At 35.5% G+C, this 24892-nt stretch overlaps 1 protein-coding gene across 2 annotated transcripts in view; it reads left to right on the forward strand.

The window, feature by feature from the left end:
• CNTNAP2 (contactin associated protein 2) overlaps positions 1-24892 on the forward strand; it is a 758846-nt gene that overhangs the window by 390094 nt on the left and 343860 nt on the right. For both annotated transcript variants that reach the window (XM_090136789.1, XM_090136788.1), the window contains 2 exons: positions 1209-1352; positions 6751-7015. In XM_090136789.1, coding sequence (XP_089992915.1) covers positions 1209-1352; positions 6751-7015 — 409 coding nt within the window. The remainder of the gene's footprint in view (positions 1-1208; positions 1353-6750; positions 7016-24892) is intronic.

Below are 24892 nucleotides of genomic sequence, written 5' to 3' on the forward strand. Positions count from 1 at the left end.
TTGAACAACATCTGAGGATGCGCATGCAAAGTATTCTTATATAGCTGGTGTGTACTATTTATAAAAACCTTAGTTTTCAGTGAAGTAGTTGAAATGATACAATTATTGTATGCAAAGCCAATGTCTCTTACTTTTAAAATAGAAAATAATTCCTTTGAGCTGCATTTTCATGCTCTCAGTAACAGCCAATTGAGATAACAATGAATTATATTTGAAGGCTTGGCTCTATCAAATCTCAGCAGGAGACTGCAAGTAGAAATTTTTGTGAGCTTTCTTGGGCTAGGAATTCTAGTTGTAATCAGTGTTTATGCCTCAGTATATTTGATATAAATACTTAACATAGATTGCAAAGACAAATCTCATGAATCCTTTATTCTTCATATTTGGGCTGCAAAATATTTATGAAAGAATGTAGCTTTTATTCACTTCCAAACATTTCAGGAAGACACTGATAGTGTAGAGAACTGTGTATTCCCTATGGAGTAACGGGAAGTAATGAGCAATTCTAGTTTGTAAAATTTTATTTTTTCTTAGTGTTTTAGCACTACAGTCTCTGGGTAACCCAGGGTAATTAAATTGGTCATAAATAAATAAATATTTCTTTTTTGGCCTACTAAATTATGTGGTAATTTCTTAATAACTACGTGATATATCTATCTCTCTATATATAACTACGTGATAAAATCATGTTCTCAATACTGGAAAGTGAGCCTGTTTAACAGGAGATAGTTTTTTGAACTATGTGATTCTCTAAAATTCTTCTAGATAAAATAAATATGTAAGTATTATGAGAAGCAAACACATTGTATTGAAGCCATAATTACAACTGCTACATTGTATTCTAAGCTCTGGCATATATTTAGAGCTGAGTGAATGATTCAAATCAGGCTATCTGACTGATCTCTAATCTACCTTTATTGAAAATGTACTAAAATGGACACTTATTTCAAGTTGTTAGTTATTTGAAACAGGTACTGAACAGCAGTGATCAGATCAGTCTATATGTAACTGTGATACATATTTTCTCTGTATTTGGGAAAACCTAATAACAGATACAATTTACCACCAAAAATATTTGCAGTCATGACTTCATCATAGACTTTTTCCTACTTTTCCAGTACTTGTTTGATACTTTCTTTTTCTAGTAAGCAAAAATTCTAAGCCCTTGTCTTCCAGTAACTGTCTTTCATTTTCTGATACATTCAAAGATAACCTTTGGAGGCATGCCTTTTTCTGGGAAGCCAAGTTCTAACAGCAGAAAAAATTTCAAAGGCTGTATGGAGAGCATCAACTACAATGGCAATAATATCACTGACCTTGCTAGAAGGAAGAAATTGGAACCTTCTAATGTGGTAAGAACATAACTTTATCATCATCTAAACTTCTGCTTCTCCTTCTAAGGAAAGTTTGTGAGTGTGTGTGACAGATGTTCTGAAATCATATAATATATAAAACAAAGTTTGTCACATGCCTAAAGATTTCATTATACATACTTTTATGATTTTTTTGTTTGTTTGTTTGTTTGTTTGTTTTTAATATCTGGGAACCTGTTTCTGCTGGGATTTAAGTTTCAGCTTTACAGAATTAGCCTTCAGCATCAGATGAATGTTTTTTAAAAGAAAACCAGTAGATCAGTATATACATTTTTGCTTTCATCTTATAGTAACCCAAAACTAGGATAGACAATATTTATTGTTAAATCAATTGCAGTGTGTCAAGGATCTAAATCCTGTTATCTTCCATCCCCACAGAGCAAGTTGTGTGGGTGTGCAAAATCATTAGAAAGGGAAGGCTCAGAGCCATTTTATGGGAGCTCCGTAAAGCATCAAGATACTAAACTTTGAAACTGTTACTTAGCTTATTAACATTACAGGGATTATTAACATTACATTCTATTTTTTTCTCTCCAAAGCATTCATAGTTGCTTTCATGTTTAAACTTGAGTCTTTCTGTAAGGGTTGATCAGGAAATCACTTTAATTTCTGTATTTTTAAGAATCTAGGCGTTCCTAAAATAGTTGGTGGATTACATGAGCAATGTGGGTAGGAAATAAATGTATTATTACCCTGAATTTGAGATAGATCTGTTCAAGGCTTTCTTCTGTACAGTACTGCAGCCTTCACAAAGCCCTGCTCACAGTATGTATAGTTTGATTACTGCTTTTTTCTTTATGTATTTTGCATAGTACATAACAGTAATGAAGAATAAGATATAAGATAAACATGTACAGTAGAAATAAAGTGCAATGATTCTTCTTGGACAGATGTGCAACTTCTGAGATGTCTGTAGGACAAATTCCAGCTTTTGAAAAGCATAGCACAGCTAACAGTTCTGTAGAGTGTCTATAAACTCCTCTTTCTGGTTTATTTGGATGTGAATTTTCTGTTTGCTTGTTTTGTTTGTTAGTTGATTACATTCTGTTGCCTGTGACATTAAAGCAAAATCTACATATGTAGATTTGGTAGTGTTAGAGGTTTACCACTAAACTGTGGCATGCTAGTTTAATCTGATGATTCACTTCTGAGAATATAAAAACAGAAGTGAACTTTGCTTTCAGATGAATTATTTAAATTTCTTCCGCTCTTCAAAAACAGAATCAGTTTCACTTATGAAATCAACATGGATGTTTATGTTTCTTACAAAAAAACTTTTATTCTTCTAGTTTTGAACCTGATTTAGCATGAAAAATACTAAGCTGAAACTACTATTTTTGTTAACCACGTTTATGTTAATGGCACTTAAGCAATCCAACCAGGATCAAAGCTCCATTGTAGGAACTGTGCAGATGCATAGCAGTAGACATATCCTGCCCTAAAGAAAAAGCAAAAATAAATAACGTAATGAAATGGAACACAAAGTAACTGGTAAAGTTATAAGAAGCATCATAGGGGGAAAAAAAAATAGATGGACAAAGAATAAGAAAGAGGTTTGAGACAAAAATAAAAATGTTCTTACTGTCAGATTTCAGAAGTTGTACAAGGAAAAGGAGTAAAAAATTAAATTTATACAACGAGGATGTCCAGAAAATCTAAGAAGATAATCTTGATTTTACATTGAACAAAAATAGAATGAATAAAAATCCTTAGGTCTCACAAATACGTATGTTATGATCATAAATGCACCATTAAGAGTCTTTCAACATCTTCTTCAGCAATTTATTCATTTTATCTTTAGAGGGTAACAATGTGGAGCAAAAAAGTTTTGCAGTCCTCTGTGATAGAACAAGTGGCAGCAAACCTTTGAGGAGAAAGAGTAAGATGGATGGCCTTAAACAGTTTTTGCTTTTATTAATGGAGCCTGATTTGTTTTCACAGAAATGAGGCTAATAATAAACATACACAGAAAGGAGAGTAGGAGATAGAAGGACAACAAGAAAAAAAAATGGAGTGTCAAATTTTCTCCCAAATGGACTTGCAAGAGTTGACAGTGACTTACTAGAGCATTAATTTCTTCTTTACAGCTTTATTCAGGTCTAAGACAGAAAAAAAGAACATGCACACGAGTCTTCCAATCCATATTTTCTATGTTATTTAAAGTAATAAGGTTATGTATGGTATTTTATGTTGGTTTCATTTACATTTACAGGTACTAAAATCTAACAAGTTTCTCAAAACCTGTAACAGAAAAATGCTGAGAAGAATCAAATTTATTGCTCTCTCTCTTCACATACATTGGGCTTATGATCCTCCCACTTCAGTGGCTGCTCTTCCATGTATTACTGAGTGCAATCATGTACAAATATAAGATAAACTTTTTCTTTAAAATATTTATAGTATGTTGCGCTCAAATAAATATTTGAGAAAAATAAAGAAATAACCTGACAGCTATTAATCAGAGTTTTATTGCCTTTAATATATGATCCATCCTGATATAGCAATTATTGTTGTTTTAGTAAATGCATTACCTCACTTTTACAGGTTTATTTTCAGCCAGTATCTCAATTAAATGGGAAAAGTTTTAAGACCTGGCAGTATTACCACAAAGGATAACATCTCAAAGCAAAATTGATTTATAAAATGTAAATTTGAAGGTAATTTGCAAGATAAGGATCATAATGCAAAGTTCTAACTGCCCAAATAAAGATATTTTCACAATTTCCCTTCCAATGTGTTACAAGTAATTCTTCTATATGACCAATAATTTCTGTATAAATGCACATATTTCAGTATAAATACATGCTACATGTTTTATTTGCATGTCTCACTGCCCACAGAGCTATTCAGTAAATTATTCTGAATCTATACAAAAGAATCTCTTACTCTTTGAAAAACAGGGATTCTTTTACAGAAACAAGCTGCAGATTAGTTCTAACTTTTAGCTAGATCTAGTGACCAATCTGTATCCAATGGGCTTTGTTTAAAAGAGGGATTCTCTTGTGAAGTACAGTGATAGTGGGAACTGATAATTCAGTTCAGATTAATCTAAATGGTTCAGCAGGGAAAATACAGTTTTGGATAGCAGAGAAATTGGAATTATGTGTTACTTCCTCAGGAAAACTTTTATGCGGTTAGAGTGTTCATGGTAAATGAGCTCACTTATTTTTAAAAAAATAATAATAATAAAAATTGAATGTATTTGGCACCAGTAGCCTAAGGAAGTGCTTTACATGCAAGTATCTTATGCATCAGTATGCGTTGAGAGTGTCAATTGGATGTGAAAGACTTCTTCTTATTTATAAATTGTTAGTACCTCTTATTAACAATGATTTAAGAAAAACATATAAATGTTTAACAAAGTGCTTTCTGAGTGCTACTTAAATGATATCTGTGGCTGGTGTCTGTAACTGAACCACAAGGTGCCAGCTCTTACAAAATGCTGTTGACCTCCGTATCTATGCGGGGCTTCCCCAACACAGAAACAGAATAAATTTTCTTACTCATAAGGTGAATTTTATACTGAGAATGTTAACAAAGGATTACAAATGGTATTTCAGTTGATCTCTAGGGTTTTGTTGTTGTTGTTTGTTTGTTTGTTTGTTTGTTTCTGTATGTTAAATCTAGGATTGAATAAAAAAATGTGTGACACATCTGGAAATGCTCAGATTAACAGTATCCAAATAAATGTGTTAGCTATTTGGACTTACTGCTTAGTAAGATGAAAAATAAATAAATAAATAAATTCTCTGGGCTACTTTTAGTCTGAAAAAAAAAATAAATTCAAGGAGATTGTCAGACCAGCTAAAGGAAGGTCGTTTGGTTTTACTGAAAAAGTGGTTGTAATTTCTCTAACTCATATTATAGATTAAATGCTCCAGTTGAAAACAAGTACTTCTAAGAAGATTTATTTAGGACATCCTCAAACAGATCTTACAAACTTATTGTCTGGCTTCAAAATGCTTTAACTTCCCTCAAGGTGAATTTTCAGGTGCATTTATGCAACATGAAGTGAAAAAAAAAAAAAAAAAAAAAAAGTTACAAGAAGTCAGTAAGTTGGAGTTTAAAATATTTACGTGCTGACCATGATATCTGACTATGTGACTCCTACTCGAATTCTAAACAGTATTCAGATGAATGTTATATCTAAACATCTAAGTACCTCTGAGACAATGTTGTTCAGTCCTTAATAATTTTTAATGTGGAAATATAAAGCAACAGAACTGCTGCCCTGATCATCACTATCATTTCTGTACTGTATCAGATAAAATCTTACCTTCCAAAACTAAATTGAAATTACCACAGAATATTGGTTTGCCATAGTACATCAGAAAACCCAATCATAAAACACGGTCCACTTTGCCACATAGTAGAGCTGTTCTTCAATAGAAGAAGTTTTTGTATTCTATGCATTGATTAATTAAAAAGTCAGTTCTTGAGAGAGATTGCCTTAGATAAATGCATTATGTTATAAAGTAATAAAGTAAGAGCTACACAATGATTATTATTTCAAAGAAAAAAAATAGTGTCTATAATATGGCTTGGTGTTGTCCTCTCTCATGAGAAAAGACATTAGAACCTGAGTGAATATTTCATGTCTATAGTTCTGGTCTTATTACAAATATATTTTAAAGCTTATAAATTCAGGATAATTTACTAGACTTTTGTCAGTTTTCCTAGGAATGAAATTTTACAGAGTGCAAACTCTGAATTCTTTTACAAAGGAAATGACTGAATTATCACAATTATTAGATTTTGTTCATGGTCAGCTACTCCAAATCATTCAGCTTCATGAATTACTGCATTTGCTTTTTTAATATTATCCAGCAGAAAACATAACAGAGAAGATAGTTGCTCACAAGTTACTATATGTCTTTCTTTTAAACCTCACACATTGTATATGTACATAGACTTGTTTATTTAAAGATATTTTGGAAACTTGACTTCATTTTCATGAAAAGATGAGCTATTACCCTCTTACAGGTGTCTTTGCTGACCATGAATAGGTTCAAGTTTCTCTCTGATTCATTTCTTCCTGTTTGAAATGGGAATATTAATGTTTTCATGCAAGGTTTATCTTAGATGACAATTTAAAGGGCACAGTGTGCATCTTACTACACATAAGTACGGTGCAAAATATAATTAAGTCATTCTTTGGCACAAGCCTCTAGGAAAAACAGAAATATCAACAAATACATCAAAATAATAACAGTAATGATATTAATAATACATTTTTACGTGGAGCTTACACTGACTACAGCAAACTTTGGATTAAATGTAACCTAGAATACTTTTCTAGAGCTGTCTATGAATTTTGTGGAATCTTATGATTTTACTTATGTTTTTGTTTTTTTCTGTGTGTGTGTGTTTTACTCAGGGAAATTTAAGTTTTTCTTGTGTGGAGCCACATACAGTGCCTGTCTTTTTCAATGCCACCAGTTATCTTGAAGTTCCTGGACGTCCAAGCCAGGATGTGTTTTCACTCAGTTTCCTTTTCCGAACCTGGAACCCCAATGGACTTCTTGTCTTCAGCAACTTTGCAGATGGCCTGGGGAATGTTGAGATTGACATTAATGAAGGCAAGGTCAGCGTTCATATAAATGTTACCCAAGTAAAGAAGAATCAAATAGATATCTCATCAGGTAAGTGTTTTCAATTGATAACAATTATGTTGGTATTGTTTAAAAGCATAATAGAGTTCAAAACTGGAAATTTTTAAATTTTTCAAATTTAAGAATCAAATTTGTAGCTGCATATTTATTCATACTGAATCAAATCCTTTATTGTGTGTTTCATTGAGCAAGGGTTACAGGAATAACAAAAGTTATTAAAATAAAAAAAAGAAAGAAACCACAAATATTTTTATTCTGAGCAAAATGAGAAGACATTTCACTCCTTGCTTGCAAAGCCTCTTATTTTCTTTCTTCCATAACTCTTTCAGTCTTCTGTGCAAAAACGTTTGGTTTCAACAGGAGAGAGTAATGTATACCCTTGTTGAGAATAATCTAGAATAAAGAAACTCTGCAAGCTGTTATAAACACAAGGCCAGTATGAAAAAAACTATGGCGTTTTTCAAGCATACTGTATACTCATATTGGAGAACTAAAAGCTTTCATTACTTATCTAAGGAGTGTTTGGGAAGTGCTGTATGAAAGAATTACTGAGCATTAGGTCTGCTTCTGGAAGGTAGGATGCATGTTCATTTCAGTTCATGCACTTCATAAAATTGCCTGATGAATCCTAGGGTAAAGAGGGAACCAGCTGATATTGCTGCTGAATCACTAACTATTATATCTGAAAAGTTATGACAGCCATGTGAAGTCTCCAGTAGCTGGAAAACATCACAGGTGGAAAGGAAGACCTAGGTAACTATACACCAGTCAGTCTCACAGCTGTGCCTGGGAAGATCATGGAACAGATCCTCCTTAGTTCTACATTAAGGCATATGGAAGATAAGGAACTGATTAGAGACGGCCAAAATGTCTTAAGTCATGTTGCCTGACCAATTTGATGGCCTTTCATAACACTGACAGCACCAGTGGAGAAGGGAAAAGCAACTGGTGTAATCTATCTGGACTTCTGTAAGGCCTTTGACACAACCCCATATCAAAAGCCTTGTCTCTAAATTGGAGAGTTGAGGATTTGAAGAGTGGACCATGCAATAGAAAGGAATTGGCTGGGTGACCTCATCCTGAGAATTGTGATTAATGGCTCAGTATCCAAGTGGAAACCAATGATAAGTGCATGTACCTCAAGGGTCTAAATAGGAACTAGAGTTCTTTAATAGCCCGTAAGACTGAGTACACCCTCAGCAAGGTTGGTTCCAAGCTGACACAACAGAAGGAAAGGATGGCACCCAAAGAAACCCAGACAGGCTTGAGGAATGAGCACATGAGCAACAAAACCAAGTAAAAAGTCCTGTACCTGGGTTGATACAATCTCAAAAATCTGCACAGACTTGGTGATCAATGGACTTAGAGCAGCTCTGCAGAAGAAGACCATGTGGGTTTGTTTGATTTGGAAAAGAGAAGGCTCAGAAGAGACATTATTGAGGACTTCTGATACTTAAAGTGTTGACCAGCCAAATAACATGAGAGAGAAGAAATTCATCAATTTGTTACTAATGATGCCCATATCTCGATATGAAACTGTTCTCAGATTTCATTGACTTTACATACTGGAAAGAAAACACACATAACAACTACTGCAAGCCTAGTTGTAGTTACTTTAGACCACTCCCCACAGCAACAAAAATTTCTCAACACTTGTGATGTAAAGGTAGCCTATCTATATTCTGAATTTGTTCTGAAGTAAGCTGAATTGAATATTCAGAATAAAACTTTTCAGTCTATATAGCCAGTGCAGCCAATGATCAAAGATTCCCATGAAGCCATTTGTTTTTATATCCATTATGCTTTGTCTCCATGCAACCCAATATCACAGTTGAGATATCTTGAAGAATTACCATTTTCACTGATTTCATTTTCACTTATTTCATTTTCATTGTATGGACCCTTATTTTTGCTTAGTCATTCTGTGTAAGTCTTGATCTCTTTTAATACTTTCTTTCTTCTTTGAGTCAGTGAATGACAAAATTAGTTATATGTGTGAATGTAAGAGTAAAATATGACATCTGCCAGAGAAGACTGTGGAATGAATGCCATTATTTTTAGGCTAATATCACAGCAACATTCTTCTTCCCTTCTCATGAAAGGAATCAGTAGACTTCAGCATACAAAACTGGAGGTCTTATGTAGAGTTCAAAAATGGTCTGACCCTGGTAAGAAGAGGTCTGACTGTAGCAGTGCTAGACATACAAGATGCACTTACTTTCTACTTAAAGCTGATAAAGAATTTTCTATAAAGTCTATTGTACAGCCTTCCACATAACTGCACGAGAAAAATATAAATAATTTCACTCCTGTCTAATGGGAGGTATGTAGGATCAAATTAACTAAAATCACAACCTAGTTGCAGTTGTGTCATGCATTTCATAGCCTTGCTGTACTTATGCCTACTACCTGTAATGACATATATTTGCTGGGAAAAGCTTAAGCCTCTTAGTTCTTATTCACCATAATTTACCAACTTCCGCACATTAGCAGCTTTTAATGCTAATTAAATGCTAAAAAATTCTAAAACTTCAGCATTTGAGTTCAAGACATGATCTAAATCTAGCCTTAGAAGTAGTTAGGTGAATTGATTGGAAGGAATTACACGGAAGAACCATAAGCTAATGTGCAGACAGCAAAGTTTATTACTGCACATTTCTGCACTAATGAGACTACCGTGGAATGAGAGTCCTTTTTTTTTCTATTATTCATTCTCTTGAGATTCCTCCAAAATATTCAGTGAACTCTATCTTAACATGAATGGAGCTCAAATAAACAGAACAAGATAAACAAGATCTAGTCTTCCAATATATTAAATTCACTTGGATTCCCATCTTTCTAGCTGGTAGGTGAGCACAACAAATTTCCTTATAAAATTATTTGTAATAGTAGTTTGTGATGCCTGGGAGGGATTCTTATTGACTTGGCTTACCAGAATGTTTATACCTAATTCAGCAACTACAGTTCTGATTCCTTCCCTCTTGGTGGAGGATTGGAATCATTGTATATCATTTAATTGCTTTCACAGTTATGATAGGACCCGATTAGGCTGTTTTTAATCTGTCTTTTTAAGTTAGACTCTAATTCAATAATCAAATATTTGTTTTTTAGAGACCCAGATGAGTCCTGATTGAATTACTCTAGGCGCCAGTCTCCTGTATAAGGACTGTAGGTGGACTTACAACCTTCTGTGACTTTGACATTGCACTTGGCCCTTAGGAGCTTTGTCTCCCCTAAATCCACCACTAACTGGGTGGCCTGTTGTACTATGGCCTCCAAGGGGCTCAGTATTGACACCAAGGTGACATAGTGATGACATGGGACCTGTTAGTCCCTCATTCCTGCTGAAAATCTTACAAGGCCAAGGCTTTCAAATATATCTTCATAAATTGTCTCTTTCATGCCCAGTTCCCTGATATGATTTTTTAAGTCTTCTATTGATGATCATAGACCCATATTTATGGCTATGTCACTTTTATTTGACCACATTATGCAGCACACAGCCATCAACCATTGAGTTAATGAATAATTTTCCTCACTGTATTCAACTGTAGTGTATTACCTCTGCCTAAGGGCTGGGTGGGTAGTGCCAGATGTAAATTTCAAAGTTCTGGTTTACAACACCCTATATTTCCTACCATAAGCAGCCATGCCAGGACACCTTCCTTCTGCCTTTGCTTAGATCACTGCGCAAGGTTCATGAGCTCAGTTTTTGTCTATGTGCCCAGGCAAAGTTTTATCAAATAGGGTAGTCTTTTCCTATCTGAGCCTTCCCAGATGATTCCCTAGAAATGCCATTTCATTTTTAGTATTCTCTTTTTCAGGAGACTTGGAAGGAAATATCTTTAGAAAGTTGCTCCAGCCTGGCTAACCAATAACATACAACAAGGGAAAGAACAATACTGCCTTCTGTTAGGATAGGAGCACACCTGTAAAGTTATTACAATTTTATTTAGAAAGCAATACAGGGGGAAATAATAAAAACAAAAACAAAAAAAAACCCCTTACTCTTCCCAAAGTCCAGCAGATCTTGGGAAAAGCACAATTTCCAAATAGAATTGCTGTCCCCTTAAATGAGGGTTTCCTGGGTTATCCACGGCTTTTCACTTGGTGTTCAGTCACTGGCTTGGGGAGTGACCTAGCAGTTCCCACACAGACAGGAAGATAGCTGTAGTTTTACATATTTTGGTGAAACTTTCCAAAATAAAAATGAAATAATGCATAGAAGATACATCTAAATGAACTTCACTTCTAGTACACGGGCTTGTGTTTATTATCTATAGGGTCAGTAGGATGATTAACTTACAAGATAAAGCTGTGAAGTTTTGAGGCAAGAAAATCAAATAATCAACAGGCAGAATCAATTAATTGGCAGTTAAAAAAAATAGTGAGAGCTATTCTTTTACCAAATATATTTTTCACTAAATTTATTTTTCACTAAATATACTTATCATTTACCTTTTATGCCAATTAATTCTACTTCTTCTATTTTCTGTGGTGTATGAAGGGATATAGTACTCTAACATGGTCCAATGGAAAGTATGAATGCAAAAATAAAGTAGTTTCCATGTAAATACAGTAACTTTGAGAGATTAACATAGCATGAGGTGATAAAAAAAAAGTTTGGATAAATTGTTCACAATTCATGGGAATTCGCTTTTTTCAAGTCTCTGTCTAATCTCCACGCTTCTGATTAATCTCTATGCTTCTGATTAAGGCATTTAAATTGATCTATATAATGATAAAATTGTTATATTCATATTTATTTTCTCTTATTGTGTTGAAACAATCTAGATGATTACAAATAGTATAGAGTAGTATGTAAGATTTTTGCATTTCAAGAAAAAAACAACAGACTTCATTTTTACTTGGCAAACCAAAATCTCAAAATTTATTTGAGATGGCTGTAGCTTGTTTGACAGCAGCCAAATGGGTAGTCTTTGACCTTGACTTGGTAAATAGCACAAGCAACAAAAAACAAGTAACAACCAGTAACAAAACTTTCAGTGTTACAGAATATTTTACTTTAACATTCATCTTAGCCTTCAGTCTTTAGTACATATGTAAGTCTTAAAGACTTAATAAAAATCCCTTGATGAAAACTCAGCAAGTTTTCTGATTGTACAAGGCAGGGAGGGGTGGCTGATACAGTGCTGCCATTTCACTCCAACCTGGACAGGCTTGAGAGCTGGGCGGGGGGGGACTTCTTGAGGTTCAACAAGGTCAAGGTTAGAGTCCTACGCCTTAGCAGGAATAATGTTTTTCTTGAGGAACACATGATAATATTCAAAATAGAACTCCTGGGGGATAATCTAATGGCTTCCTGACGTTCTTTGGCAGCAAACCTTAAATTCCTCTTTTAATACAGAAAAGTATTTCTATACCTCTGGAGAAAAAGCAAAGTTTTCAGGCCGGTAGATTCTAAAATCATCTTTCAATTTATCAGGTATTTATCTTCTTTCTTGTTGTTTTTTTGCAGACAGTTCTGACCTTTCAAATTGAAACATTATTTCCTTAAATATAACAAGCTCTGTGGAAATCCCCTGGATTTCACCTCACCATAGAAATCATAAGTCACTGAAAGAGAATATATATCCTTTTGCTCAACACAACTTAACAGAGAACGTTCCATTAGCCAAAACATTCTGCCTTTAAATTAAATTAATCTTCTTGGAAATATTCCTCTTCCAACTCTCCTGTTCTGTATGTCAGCTGCTGCTCAAAGCTGTCTACTGTTCCTCCTGTTAACCATACAGTTATTAAAACTTGGTATATGAATACCTTTTCATCATATTTATCCACAATAAATGAATGAGACTTCTCCCCATAGAATCCTTCTATGAAGCTTTCCATCCCTCTGTCTTTCTGCTAAATCTCAAATAATCTGAACTGCAGTTCATTTAGATATTAGACCTCAGGTTCAGATAACATCCTTGAGGTAATAAAATGTTATTGTCTGACAGATCTAAAGTGATATTTTTCCTGTAGAAAATTCCATGGGGCACTTACACTGAAACTGAGAAGTGTTTTTCCTTCTCTTGCTGAGTGAGGGTTTAAATAGGAAATGCATATACACAGAGCAAAATTTGGAAGGTAACATTTCCCATCAGGTCTTTTCAGTATTACAGATACTAAACTGTACAATCAACGTAAGTGAAAGCAGATACCCGTGAGATGCTTGTCAGCATGATCAAGATGAGACATGAATGCTGTCTTCAAAGGGCAGCATGGTGACTTAGAATATTTTGAATATTAAAATATATTTTCTTCTTATAAGGTCAATTTTGTCTCTGTTTCTCCTTATGTATTTACTTTTGGCTAATGACTTAAAGCAATGAATGCAGCTACATGAATAGGTATTTAGATTTTTGAGTACCAGAGAACTTAGAAATAGACATGCTTGTATTCTGTTTTATGTGTTTTACTTGTAATCTGTTTTTGCTTCTCAGTACAATAGGCTCTCAAACCAGTCAGAGCAAGAAAAAGATTTTTAAGACTTGCATGTGCTGATTAAGGTGATTGAATTTTTTCTACTATTATTTTCCTTTTAGTTTAGCAATAAAGAAATACATTAAAAAAATGCAGTAGGGGAAAGATCTGCCCATGGATTTGTTGTATTTGTGCATATCTAAATAGCAGTACAGGCATCTTGTCATCCCAAGGACACCATGGAGTATTCATATAATATAAAGAGAGATGATGGGGATTTTCTAATAACTAAATTGGAAATCAGAAATGTTACTTTTTTTTTTTTTTTTTTTTTCCCCAATTTACCAGTTGGCAAGCAATGCCTCCTTTTCCATAAAGACAGCTCTTCAAGAAAGCCCATTTCTAACACTCACAGACCTGTGCAGAACACCGTTTTTCATAGATGACAGACAGTAACTTTACAATAACATCAGCCATTTCTTTCAACACTGTCACAAATACCATTCAACAACAAATAGCATTCAACTAGGCCTCAACTGCCTAATTTCATTGAAGCCTGTATACCTTTCATTCAGTGTTAACATTACTTGAAAAAAAGTGTTTGGACGTTACATTATATTATCCTCAGTTCATCGTGTTGTAGCAGATCTAATCTTTAATGAAAATGAGACATGTAGGAATCCTATTTGAACTTTTATCTTCACTCTTATTTCAGAAAGAAAGTAGTTGATTAAACACACCTAGTGACAAACCAACATGTGATTATCATCTATAATAAATGATAATCCTGCTAGTATAATTGTATTTGCTTTTCTTGTTGCCTTTGCTTGCTTAGTCCACACCAGTAGATGTGTTGAGAAAACTGACTGGGAGAAAAGAGGTCATTCCCTTGTCCTGGTTACAAAGACAGCACAGACACAGCCCATGGTGACTGAAAAACAAGGAATAGAGGTTCAAGACTGTACTGCAAAAGTGTATTGCAACTGCAGGTTGCTTAAAGAAGTAGAAGCAAAGGGAATGTCCACAGGTTTGAAAAAGTGGCCTGCAACTACACAATATTCATTGTTTCAGAAAGGAGATTTAACGATGCAAAATCTTTGGCAAGAAAACAGTTGTTTTTAGGGATCAAATAGAGAGAGAGAAATAGTGCTGGGGACCTAGACTCCATTTAGGACATAATATTTTAAATTACTAGCTGAGAGATCAGGGGTCCTGAACCATGGTATGTTCATTATTGTTGATTGCATGTACTGTGTCATATCACTTAAAAAATTAAAAACATTAATGGCACTGAAATTTCAAACTGGGTGCACGTACCACTGTGCATAACAACTGACAAGCTATTATCTACGTTGATTAAAACTCCTAGTGCTAGTGTTTTAGCTTCTCCAAAAGCAAGGAAAAAACAATTTGAATGTAGGCTTTATCAGTATTTGTACTTGTAATAAAACCAGGAATATTCATAGAATCATAGAATCATAGAATTTTTTTTAGTTGGAAGGGACTCTTACAGACCATTGAGTCCAGTTCCCCAGTAATGAACAGGGACACCCACAGAGGTCAGAGACCTCAGAGGCCTGTCCAGCCTGACCATGAATATCTCCCCACTGCCATAATGTTGTCTTGCCCCAGACCTATACAAGACTACAAAGTGAGTCACCAGCTCTGGATTCCTACTTAGGAGGGGTTTGCCATCAAGATAGACAGCAAGTCTCCATGTAACCCTCTCCTCTAGGCATCAGCCCTGGGAAACATGCTGCCAAATATTCTTCAGAAAAGCATCTTAGAGAGGTTTCTGTGAGCAGATGGGGGACATTTGATGAAGCAAACGGATGCTGGGTAAGCAGTAATTCTCACTCAACAACCAGCCTGGGGGCTCCGTTCTTTCTTCATTTCCATTCTTTCTGATGGAAATGTCCATGAAACTTAATTGAGTTTGCATGGAATTTTACACTTTTTGGATTTCTAATCTTTCTCATCATTAATCCTTAAATATGTGTTCCACAATACCACTAACCAATTATAGAAAAATAATTTAAAATAATCATGTATCAAACCTTTTTAAAATTCTATTTGGAAGGTAGAAGACCTAATTACAGGCATGGGACTTTAATTTATGTGCTGAAAACTGAAACTCAATATCTACTTTTTCACTGCTCTTCAGCAACCTGAGCAAATAGATTACCTCCTGTGATAGGTTTCTGACAGTCCCTCTTAGTTTGACAGTTATTTTAGAGAGAGTCACTTTTGTATATAATGAAAGGAAAAGTTGCCAAGCATACGTACATATTTTATGTTTCTTAAAACTTAAAAGCTAGAGGAAAGACTCCATTTTTAGTCATGCCATTTTAAATTCAGAGTATTTGTACTATCCTCCAGGTTTACATCAATGACACAGAATGGCATCTAGCCCTAGGGCTGAGTTATATTTCTTGCACAGGAAGGGCAGCTTTTATAATTGAGTGTATCAGTTACTGCTTTGAACTTTTTTTGTGTTACTACATTCATGTGAAAATATGATGTGCATTTTCGCATCTTCTATGTATGCCAAAAGAATTAAAAGCAATTTCTATCGAAGTGTTTCCTTGAAATTGCAACATCTATGGTCTTCATTGTCTAACTGTGGAGATTTTTTCATATAAGTTCACATGAGCTACAGAAATACATAAAATAGTAAAATGTAAGAACTAATACAAAATTCTAGTTTTAAGTTGATAGCTCTGTGTTTACTATGTTTATATCTTCAAAAGATGGTGAGTCCCTTTAGGTGTTTTTGCAAATTGCTTCTTTTCATTTTAAAATGCTGCTGAAGTAGCAGCAGGTAATCACTGAAGTGAGACAGAGCAACCAAAGTCCTTTTGATCCTGTAAGCGGAACAGCAGAGTCTCTGGACAGCACTGTCCAAAGCTTTGGACAGCACTGTCTTTGGAAAGCTTACTCATTAAATTTATGTATTTGAGTTCAGAAAAAAAAAAAAAAAAAAAAAAGATAAACAACAACAGGAAAAAACACCTTTAATTGCCTTGCTGTGAAGCAGCCACTATGAAATACATTGTTCATTTTAATGTGAAGCATGATTTTATCAAAGGTTTTCACTGAGCACAAATACTGAAAACTCTATACTTCATAGAATTCTTCCTTACTAAAGAGAAACATGTTTAGAGGCATGGTATCCAATATCTTTTCCCCTGAAATATATTCATTTAAAAAGCAAAAAATGAGTTTGTTTGTTTGTTTGTTTGTTATTTTGGTAGATTTAAAATAGCGGAAAGACCTAATCTAAGCTCTCATAATGGAGGATTTCATTTATTAAAATGTTCAAGCTCTCCTAACACCTCTTTATGCATACAGTTTATGCATATAATTTATGTACATGCATTTAAACCAGCTGCCAAGTGGAAACAGCTTTTCCACAGAAGGAGCACACAACAATAAAACTACAAATTTAATATTCTGATGTTGGTACTTAGACAATTACCTCTTCAAAGAGTGATACCAGATCACATGTCTCTGGGATCTGGAACTTGCAACTCTAAGCTGATGTTACTGATAGCACTGAGCCTGGGACAGAATAACGTGGTTCTGATGCATTCTCCTGTTAAGGAGAACAAGCCTGGCTTTTGTTCTGTTAGAAAGAAGTGATATGTCTGCTGAGTGATAAAGCTTTGTAGTATGTCATGTCAAGCCTTTCACTTACCAGGACCCCAAGCCCTTCTCCACAGGTCTGCTCCCAATCTGTACATAAAATATGAAAAAGTATGTTTGAATTTATCCAAATTTTACCTTTTCTGTCTTCTTCTCCCCCCCTCCTGTAAGGTTATCTGTATGCTGAAAAACAAGACTAGAAATAATTTCTATCAAGTATTTTTACACTTCAGGCTAATTTAGATTGATAGTGAATTTCAAAAATCTAATTAATTATTTCAAGCCTTTGGGATGAAGTCCTGAATCAAAGAAATTGTCCTCACTTCATTGGAGATAATGTTTTACAGAACTTGAACAGTGTTTCTAACATAGTTTGGATTATACTTCTTTTTTCGTAGAGAGAAATTTAGTTTGCTACTTGTATCCACTCATACATCAAAGTATTGTTAAACATGTACTATAAATTCTGCAAGCGAAAATAGTTAGCAAAAGAAAAGGCTTTGCTGTTTTATTTGAAGGTGCCTGAGATGCTGAAAGATAAACCTAAAATGCACGTTTAAGACATGCTCCCTTATATTCAGTATGACTGGAATGGCATAAAACACTATGAAACAAGAAATACTCACTAATTCTCTCTCTTAGTGTGGAGATAGAAGAGTACCGAACTTTTCCTGTACCTGGTACAGTTCAAAAGGAACTACCAAATCCATCAGTGTGCTAACCAGCCACAGCTCCCTAGATCCTCCGAGCTCCCTAGCTCCCTCTTGGGATACACACATTTCTTTCTTCTCTTTCTTCAAAAACAATAGGGCATGTTCTGAAGGAACTGTGTATGTAACATAAGACAATACATCTAATCAAATTTGCAAGTTATCTTGCAAGGCTGCTCAGTTCCCAAAATTCTGAAAGCTAGAAAATTATGTTTTATTGAAAGAATAATTTAAAAAAAAAAAAAAAAAAAAAAAAAAAAAAAAAAAAGGAAAGAAAGAAGGAAAGAAGGAAAGAGGGAAAGAGAGAAAAAGAGAAAGCGAGAGAGAGCAAGAAAGAGAGAGCAAGAAAGGAAAGGTGAGTTTTTAGCCTGGAGAAAGCTCTGGGGAATACTTATTACAGTCTTTTGATACATAAATTTATATATTTTTTTTAATCTTAGACAATATAAAGTCTGGAAAGTGCTTTGTTTGGTACATGCTCTGTAACCATTCACACTTTCTGGAATTTTTATTGTAGCATGTCTCTTGTATGGATACAAGATACAGACTTGGGAGCACAGCATTCATCTTTGCTCTGATCAATGCATTCTAAAATGATAACAATACAACACCCATTAGAGTGGGTAAATTTGCAAAATCTTCCATTTTCATGCCATAAGTAACTTAACCATTTTAAAGGACATTCCTACGGTGTTAATGGTGTTATTTTGATTATTCCTAACAGTCTAGTGTCATAACATTTATATTTACCCCTTCCTCCATATTTAATTTACTTATTTGGGTGGGACTGCAAATGCAACTGAAATCAAATCGAGCCCTAATCTAACATTTAGTTTTCCATACATTATTTCATTTATATTATATTTATTTTAACATACTTCATTTTACATACATGAAGAGAGAAATACAAAAATACTTATTGTGGGAGCAAAGAGAGAAAAGCATCTATAAAGTATAAATGCACATACTAATTACACCTAAAATGTGCTATTTCACAAGCACAATTCATTTTAGAAGAAAATATGAATGTTTTCTGAAAAAGACTTCAGTACCACTTGTCAGGAAGGACAATAGTTTTTAAGCAAAAGGGTCATTAATGGCATACTAAAAGGAGGATAGCTACTGTCCATGGATTACTTCAGGCTACAATTTGGAGATAGGCATTTAAAAAGTAGAATAATAATATTCTGGTACTTTCAGACTGTAACAGAAAGAACCCGTCCCTGAAAAGTTAAGAATGTGCATTCCAGCTGAATAACTTTATAGCTGCAATATGAAGAAAATGATTTTAGTTCTTAGCATTCTTTCTCTTCTTAGCAATTCCATCTTGCAGCATAGTTGTTTTGTTTGAATAATTTTATTTCTGCAATTTAACACATAGTTAGAGTTTGATGAGTTTGTCAACTTGCTTCAAACACAATACAGTCTCTGATGATTTCACCACTGATATTTTCATATGGGGAAAAAATTCTGCTAGTCTACTACAATTACTTAAGCACGTCTTCCCAGTAATAATGCTATTGCTATTGCTAGCTCAGTAAGCAATAAATGACTACACACTTCTCAGAGTCCTTTTCACTAGCCTCCATATCTCATCAGCTTGGACAGCCTATCATTTGGTCCAGATTTATATTTTTGCCTCTACAGGTAGTTGGGATTTTAAATCCATACATTTTTCTGCTCTTTTTTTTCCCCACTTTTTGAATTCTTTTTGCCCAGCAAAGCTATTTCTTTTTTATCTGTCAACTTTTGTCTGTTCTAGATTCTTCGCTCCTTCTAATTTATAGAATATGAAAGAAGAACTAAAATTGGCATTTTTCAAGTTTATCTTTCTATTGCTGAGATTTTAACAGTGGACTTATTGTGCTTACAGTATAGTAGCATGGGTTACCCTTGTACTCATCTGTATACTGGGCATCTTCAGGAATAGGATATTTCCCTTCCTGAATGGGTCTTTTCTCCGGTGGAGCAAGCATTGTGTCTTCTGGCACATCACTGTGATACGTCACTGGTCCTAGGATCTTATGATGCTCATCTTTCAGTGTTGACAGACAATTTCTCTGGATGAGACAGGAGACTCATCATGCCGCTGTCTGTACTTGGGCCATCCATCTTAAGGAGGTGGGTCTCGGCTGTTGTTTCAGGCAACCGTCTCAGTCTCGTCTTGGAGCAAACATCACAGTCTTGACATGCCTGGGTGATATCAGACAGTTGTATATGCAGCCCCTATTAGTTTTTGCTGGCATCTTCTGGATGTAGCCAGTGGGCAATTTTCACAGATGGTGAATCCTCAATCCATCAGATTCAAGCCAGTGTGTCAGCTTCATTGTTTCCCAGTGACTGCAGAGGATGGTGGTCAGAAACATGGTAGGCATGTAAGAGTGTGTCTAACCCCAATTCCATATGTTGCATGAGACAGACTGAGACAGACTGATCTGCCTCAGATCAGTTGGGCACGGATAGTCCATTCCTGGGTGGCCTAGTGTACAATCCAAAGAATGAGCCCCTGGTACACAGTCCAACTATCTCTGCAGATATTCATTGAGTTCTTTGATATAACCATCCACATGGCTCACAGTTTTGCCCATTGGCTATCCTGTCTCTTTAAACCAGATTGTTTCAGTGGAGGGATAGTATGCCACCGCTCTCTACTTGCTCGGGTTACCCTTGCTGGACTCATCCATATACCACGCATTTTCAGGAATGGGATATTTCCCTTCCTGAATGAGACTTCTCCAGTGGAGCAATCATTGTCTCACTGTGATATGTCACCGGGCCTAGGATCTTCTGGAGTTCTTCTTTCAACTGACAAAGACAGACTACTCCTTCGGCTGAGATAGGTAACCTATTGTTCCACTATCTGTGCTCGGGCCACCCCTGTCTTAAGAAGGTGGGTCAGATCTTTCACCATCCCTGAATTGACAAGGTCATCTTAACTCTAACTTACATGTTTGGGTTATTGTAATTACTCCTGTAATGTGGAGTAGGCAGCCAATAACTTTTTCAGAAATACAATACCTCTCTTCTCCTGCATGCCAGACTTGAGACCATGGCTCAAACACAATTTTGGTACTGCCATAGGTCCCAGACAAAACCATCCATGGACATCTAGTTCAGCTAGAAGGGTAGGATTGAGCATACCCAGTGCCTGGGCCTGTTTAACAGCTAGTTTTGTCTGCTGGAAGGCTTTCCTAATCCTATCTCTACCCATGCAGACAACAGCCCTGTATTCCTCCCAGGCTACACAGCCCTGCTTCCACTTCTTGTACTTTTCTCTCTTTTCCATCAGTTTAAACTGCAGGTCCTTGCTCAGCCATGTTGGTCACCTGTCTTCCCTGCTCAACTTCTGCTGGGGATGGAAAGATGTTGCACTCTCAGAAGGGTCCTTAAAGAACTGCCAGCACTGTTCCTGTACCCATGTCCTGTGCCCTTAAGGACAGTTTCCCAGGGGACCCCTTCCAGCAATTCCTTGAGCAGCCAGATGTTTGCTTTCCTAAAACAGAGGATCCTGACTCTGCTTTTTGCCAGGCCTACATTCTTCAAGATTACAAACTCCACAAGGGCAATGTCATTACAGCCCAGGCTGGCTTCAATCTCAACCTCTCTAATGTTCTCCTCTGCTTTGGTGAGCACCAGGTCAAATAACGCTTCACCTTGGGTTGGTCTATCTAATACCTGGACTAGAAAGTTATTCTCAGCAGACTCCAGGAATCTCCTGGATTGTCTGCCACCTGCCACGCTGCTATCCCTGCAGATATCCAGGTGGTTGAAACCTCCTATCAGGACAAGAGCCTGCAAGTGCAACACCTCCTGCATCTGAATCAAGAAGACCTTGTCAACAGGCTCTCTCTGACCAGGTGGCCTATATCAGACCCCAACCACTAGATGCTCTTTACTGGACTGATCCTTGATCTTAACCCAGAAGCTCTCAATCTGATTGTGGCTGTTTCTTAGACACAGCTCTTTGCAATCTATCTACTTTCTAACACAGAGGGCAATTCCCCCACCCCTTCTATCCCGTCTATCCTTTCTGAAAAGCCTGTAGAAGGCCTCAGGTAGATAAGGATATCCAACAAGATGCTCTTGCCTCCACTTCCAACCATTAAATGAGGCCTGGGAAGGGGTGTATCCTAGTTTCACCCCTTCAGGTGCATGCACCTGAGCTCTCCTATGTTGGCCCTACTTTTCCATCAGATGTTCAATCACTGTCTCAAGCGGTGACTTAGTATTTCCGCTACACCATCTCATAACATGGTTTCTTTTCTGAAATCTATTTTGGTTTCTTTAATGTTTCTGAAAAACCTTTGTCTGTGCAGGGCTGACTTATAATCTTAGACTTCACATATCAGGCAAAATACAGCAAATAATCTTTTAAACCCTCTCCAAAAAGAACAAGTGTGAATAAGCATGGGACTTCCAGAAAGTGCTAGGAAATATATGAAAAGCAAATGGAAAATTTTCTATTACCTCAAATTTGTGTTGATTATTTTTAATACTGAATAGGTTAGAGATTACTACCTTTTTCAATATATATGTAAAGTTAAGCATCAAAACAATAAATGTACTAGTTCTCAACATCTCATTTCAAAGACATGTGTTAATGTATCTTTAAATGCATTTTAACAATGTAAATAATTTGTATATTCTTAAGGAATGTCTAAGCAAGAGAAAACTTAATCCCATGCAGTCTTTATGGGTTACTTTGGCTAAATAAGAGTAGTCATTTACTGCTGTTATCATTGTTCAGTGTCAAAATACAATCTTTAAGTGGCTTTTTGTGTATGAATGAAATTTTACATTTTAAAAACATTTTATACATATTATAGTTTTTCAAAAATTTTAAAAGTAGACTTTTTTTCAATGTAGTATTTAAATCAGTTTTCTAAATGGATGTGTCTTTTTGTATAGCAGAGCTGAAGACCATTTGCCAACAATTTCATCACTGTTGTGGGAAAATTAAATATTTTTCACATGATAAAATTAATTGCGGCTTTGCCTGAATCACTTCTTTTTAGTCTGTTGCTAAAGAAAAAAAGCCACTTATTAAAATGAAAATGAAAAATTCACATATAAACTTACACACGCATACAAAACACACCAAACCAAACCAAAACCAAACACTTGATATTATTAGTTAGAAACTAATGAGTTGTTAATTAGTTTTGGATGGATCCTGAGGAAGTTCTATCCCTGACTTTTGGTTTCCTATTGAAGCAATACAGTTAGTTCTAATGTCTTTTGAGGCATTTTTGATTGAGGCTGCACCGCCAAAACGCAGAAGCTATCCAGCAGGTACCTGTCATGGATGGAAAATCAACTGCATTATACTGTGCACTTCAGCATAACCTTGAAAGGTATTGCTGCTAAAGGGAAGATCCTGTTGTGCAGCCAGCTGCCATGCAGGAGAGCTCAAAGGGGGCTCTTGGGATGCTCACTATTTATGTAGGTAAGGTGGTTTACCATAGTCATAGGTCACCTTTTAAGCTCATTCTCAATTGGTCCTTAGCTGTTGAATCAGAAGTCTGCTACCTATTCTCTCTGTTTGTGACAGCTTTACGGTTTTAGCAAGAGTGTTATCAGCACTGTTGTTCATTGTCTTCCTGTGCAGGCCTTGTGAGCAAGGCAAGGCCAAAGAAGAGAGTTGAGGAAAGAAGTTGGGGGCCAGGAAGGTGAATGAGCAGGGGAATGGGCAGACGGTACACGTTATCACAGTGCCACTACACAGCACTACTTATCTCATGGCTTGCATTCCTAATTACCTCTTTATGTGATTTTCTATTTTGCCACCTTTATACATACCTTTCTCTGCACCACGCTGAAACATGCTGATTCTTAGGAAACAATAGATACTTTGATAGAACATGTAAGTTACATTTCTCAATGAAATCTTAGATTTATTACTGAATGTATCTATTTTCCCTAGGGTACATAACACAGCCAGTACATCCCAGGCCATTGTGTAGAAAATTTTAGGATGAAAGTAAATTAAAAAAAAAAAACAAAAAAAACCAAGAAAAGTGGTTTGTCTGATTTGGATCACTATGCCTTCCTTCCTAATGAGAATAAATAACCAAAATAGAGATTTCATTACTTGTCATTCCTACTATGACTAGGGAGATATTTAAAATTCTGTTTTTCCCCCATTCTTTTTGGCTTTGTGTATTAATTTGAAAACTCTAGTTAGTAATACCAAAAAAAAAAAAAAAAAAAAAAAAAAAGGCAAGCTTTGCTATGAACATATTTCTTAGAGGAAGTAAGAATACAGATGCATGAAAATCTGAAAATCACCTGCAGTGATTTTTGAAAGATTCATAATCTCAGTCTGAAATTTACATAGTTCTTCATGTAGAAATAATAATTAACCATATTTTTGTTAATAAAATGGGAAAAGAGAATCACAGAATCACAGAATCACAGAATGGTCTGCATTGGAAGGGACATCAAGGATCATGAATCTCCAACCCCCCTGCCATGTGCATGGCCACCAACCTCCAGTCCCCTGATCATCTTTGTGGCCCTCCTCTGGACCCTCTCCAACAGCTCCCTGTCTTTCTTGTACTGGAGGCTCTAGACCTGGACACAGTATTCCAGATGAGTCTTCAGAAGAGCAGAATACAGGAACAGTCACCTCCCTGCCCTTGCTGTCCACCTCTCTTCTGATGGACCACCCCTATTCTGATGGAAAATACAGTACAACAATGTGTATTTTTCAAAATTTTATTCCACATTCATGCAGTAGATCTTATATTTTTGAGTGTGCCTGCGGAATTTTTTGCAAAAACTCCATGCCTATTGAATTCCAAGCTTGCAGTTTTGCATAGAAAAGTTATTTTCATTTCCTCCCTTTTATAACACATACAGTAGGCTGAAAATGAATTCTCTTTACATCTGATACTAATTTCCAGGTGTTATCTCTAAATATAGTACTTTATTAAAAATAACATAAGAATAATATTGTAAAACAAACAAACAAACAGAAGAGAAGAACTTTGCTAGTAGTTTTCCATACTTTTTTTAAAATAAGAAAATAATAAACAACCAAACATTGCATTTTAGGCCATGTGGATATCAAGATAACTCATTTTCTCTCTCTTTGTTTCTGAAATCTTCTAAATATTATAGC

The sequence above is a fragment of the Phasianus colchicus genome, chromosome 3, assembly GCF_987193195.1.
Source record: "Phasianus colchicus chromosome 3, bPhaCol1.hap1.1, whole genome shotgun sequence".
Taxonomy (NCBI): Eukaryota; Metazoa; Chordata; class Aves; order Galliformes; family Phasianidae; genus Phasianus; species Phasianus colchicus.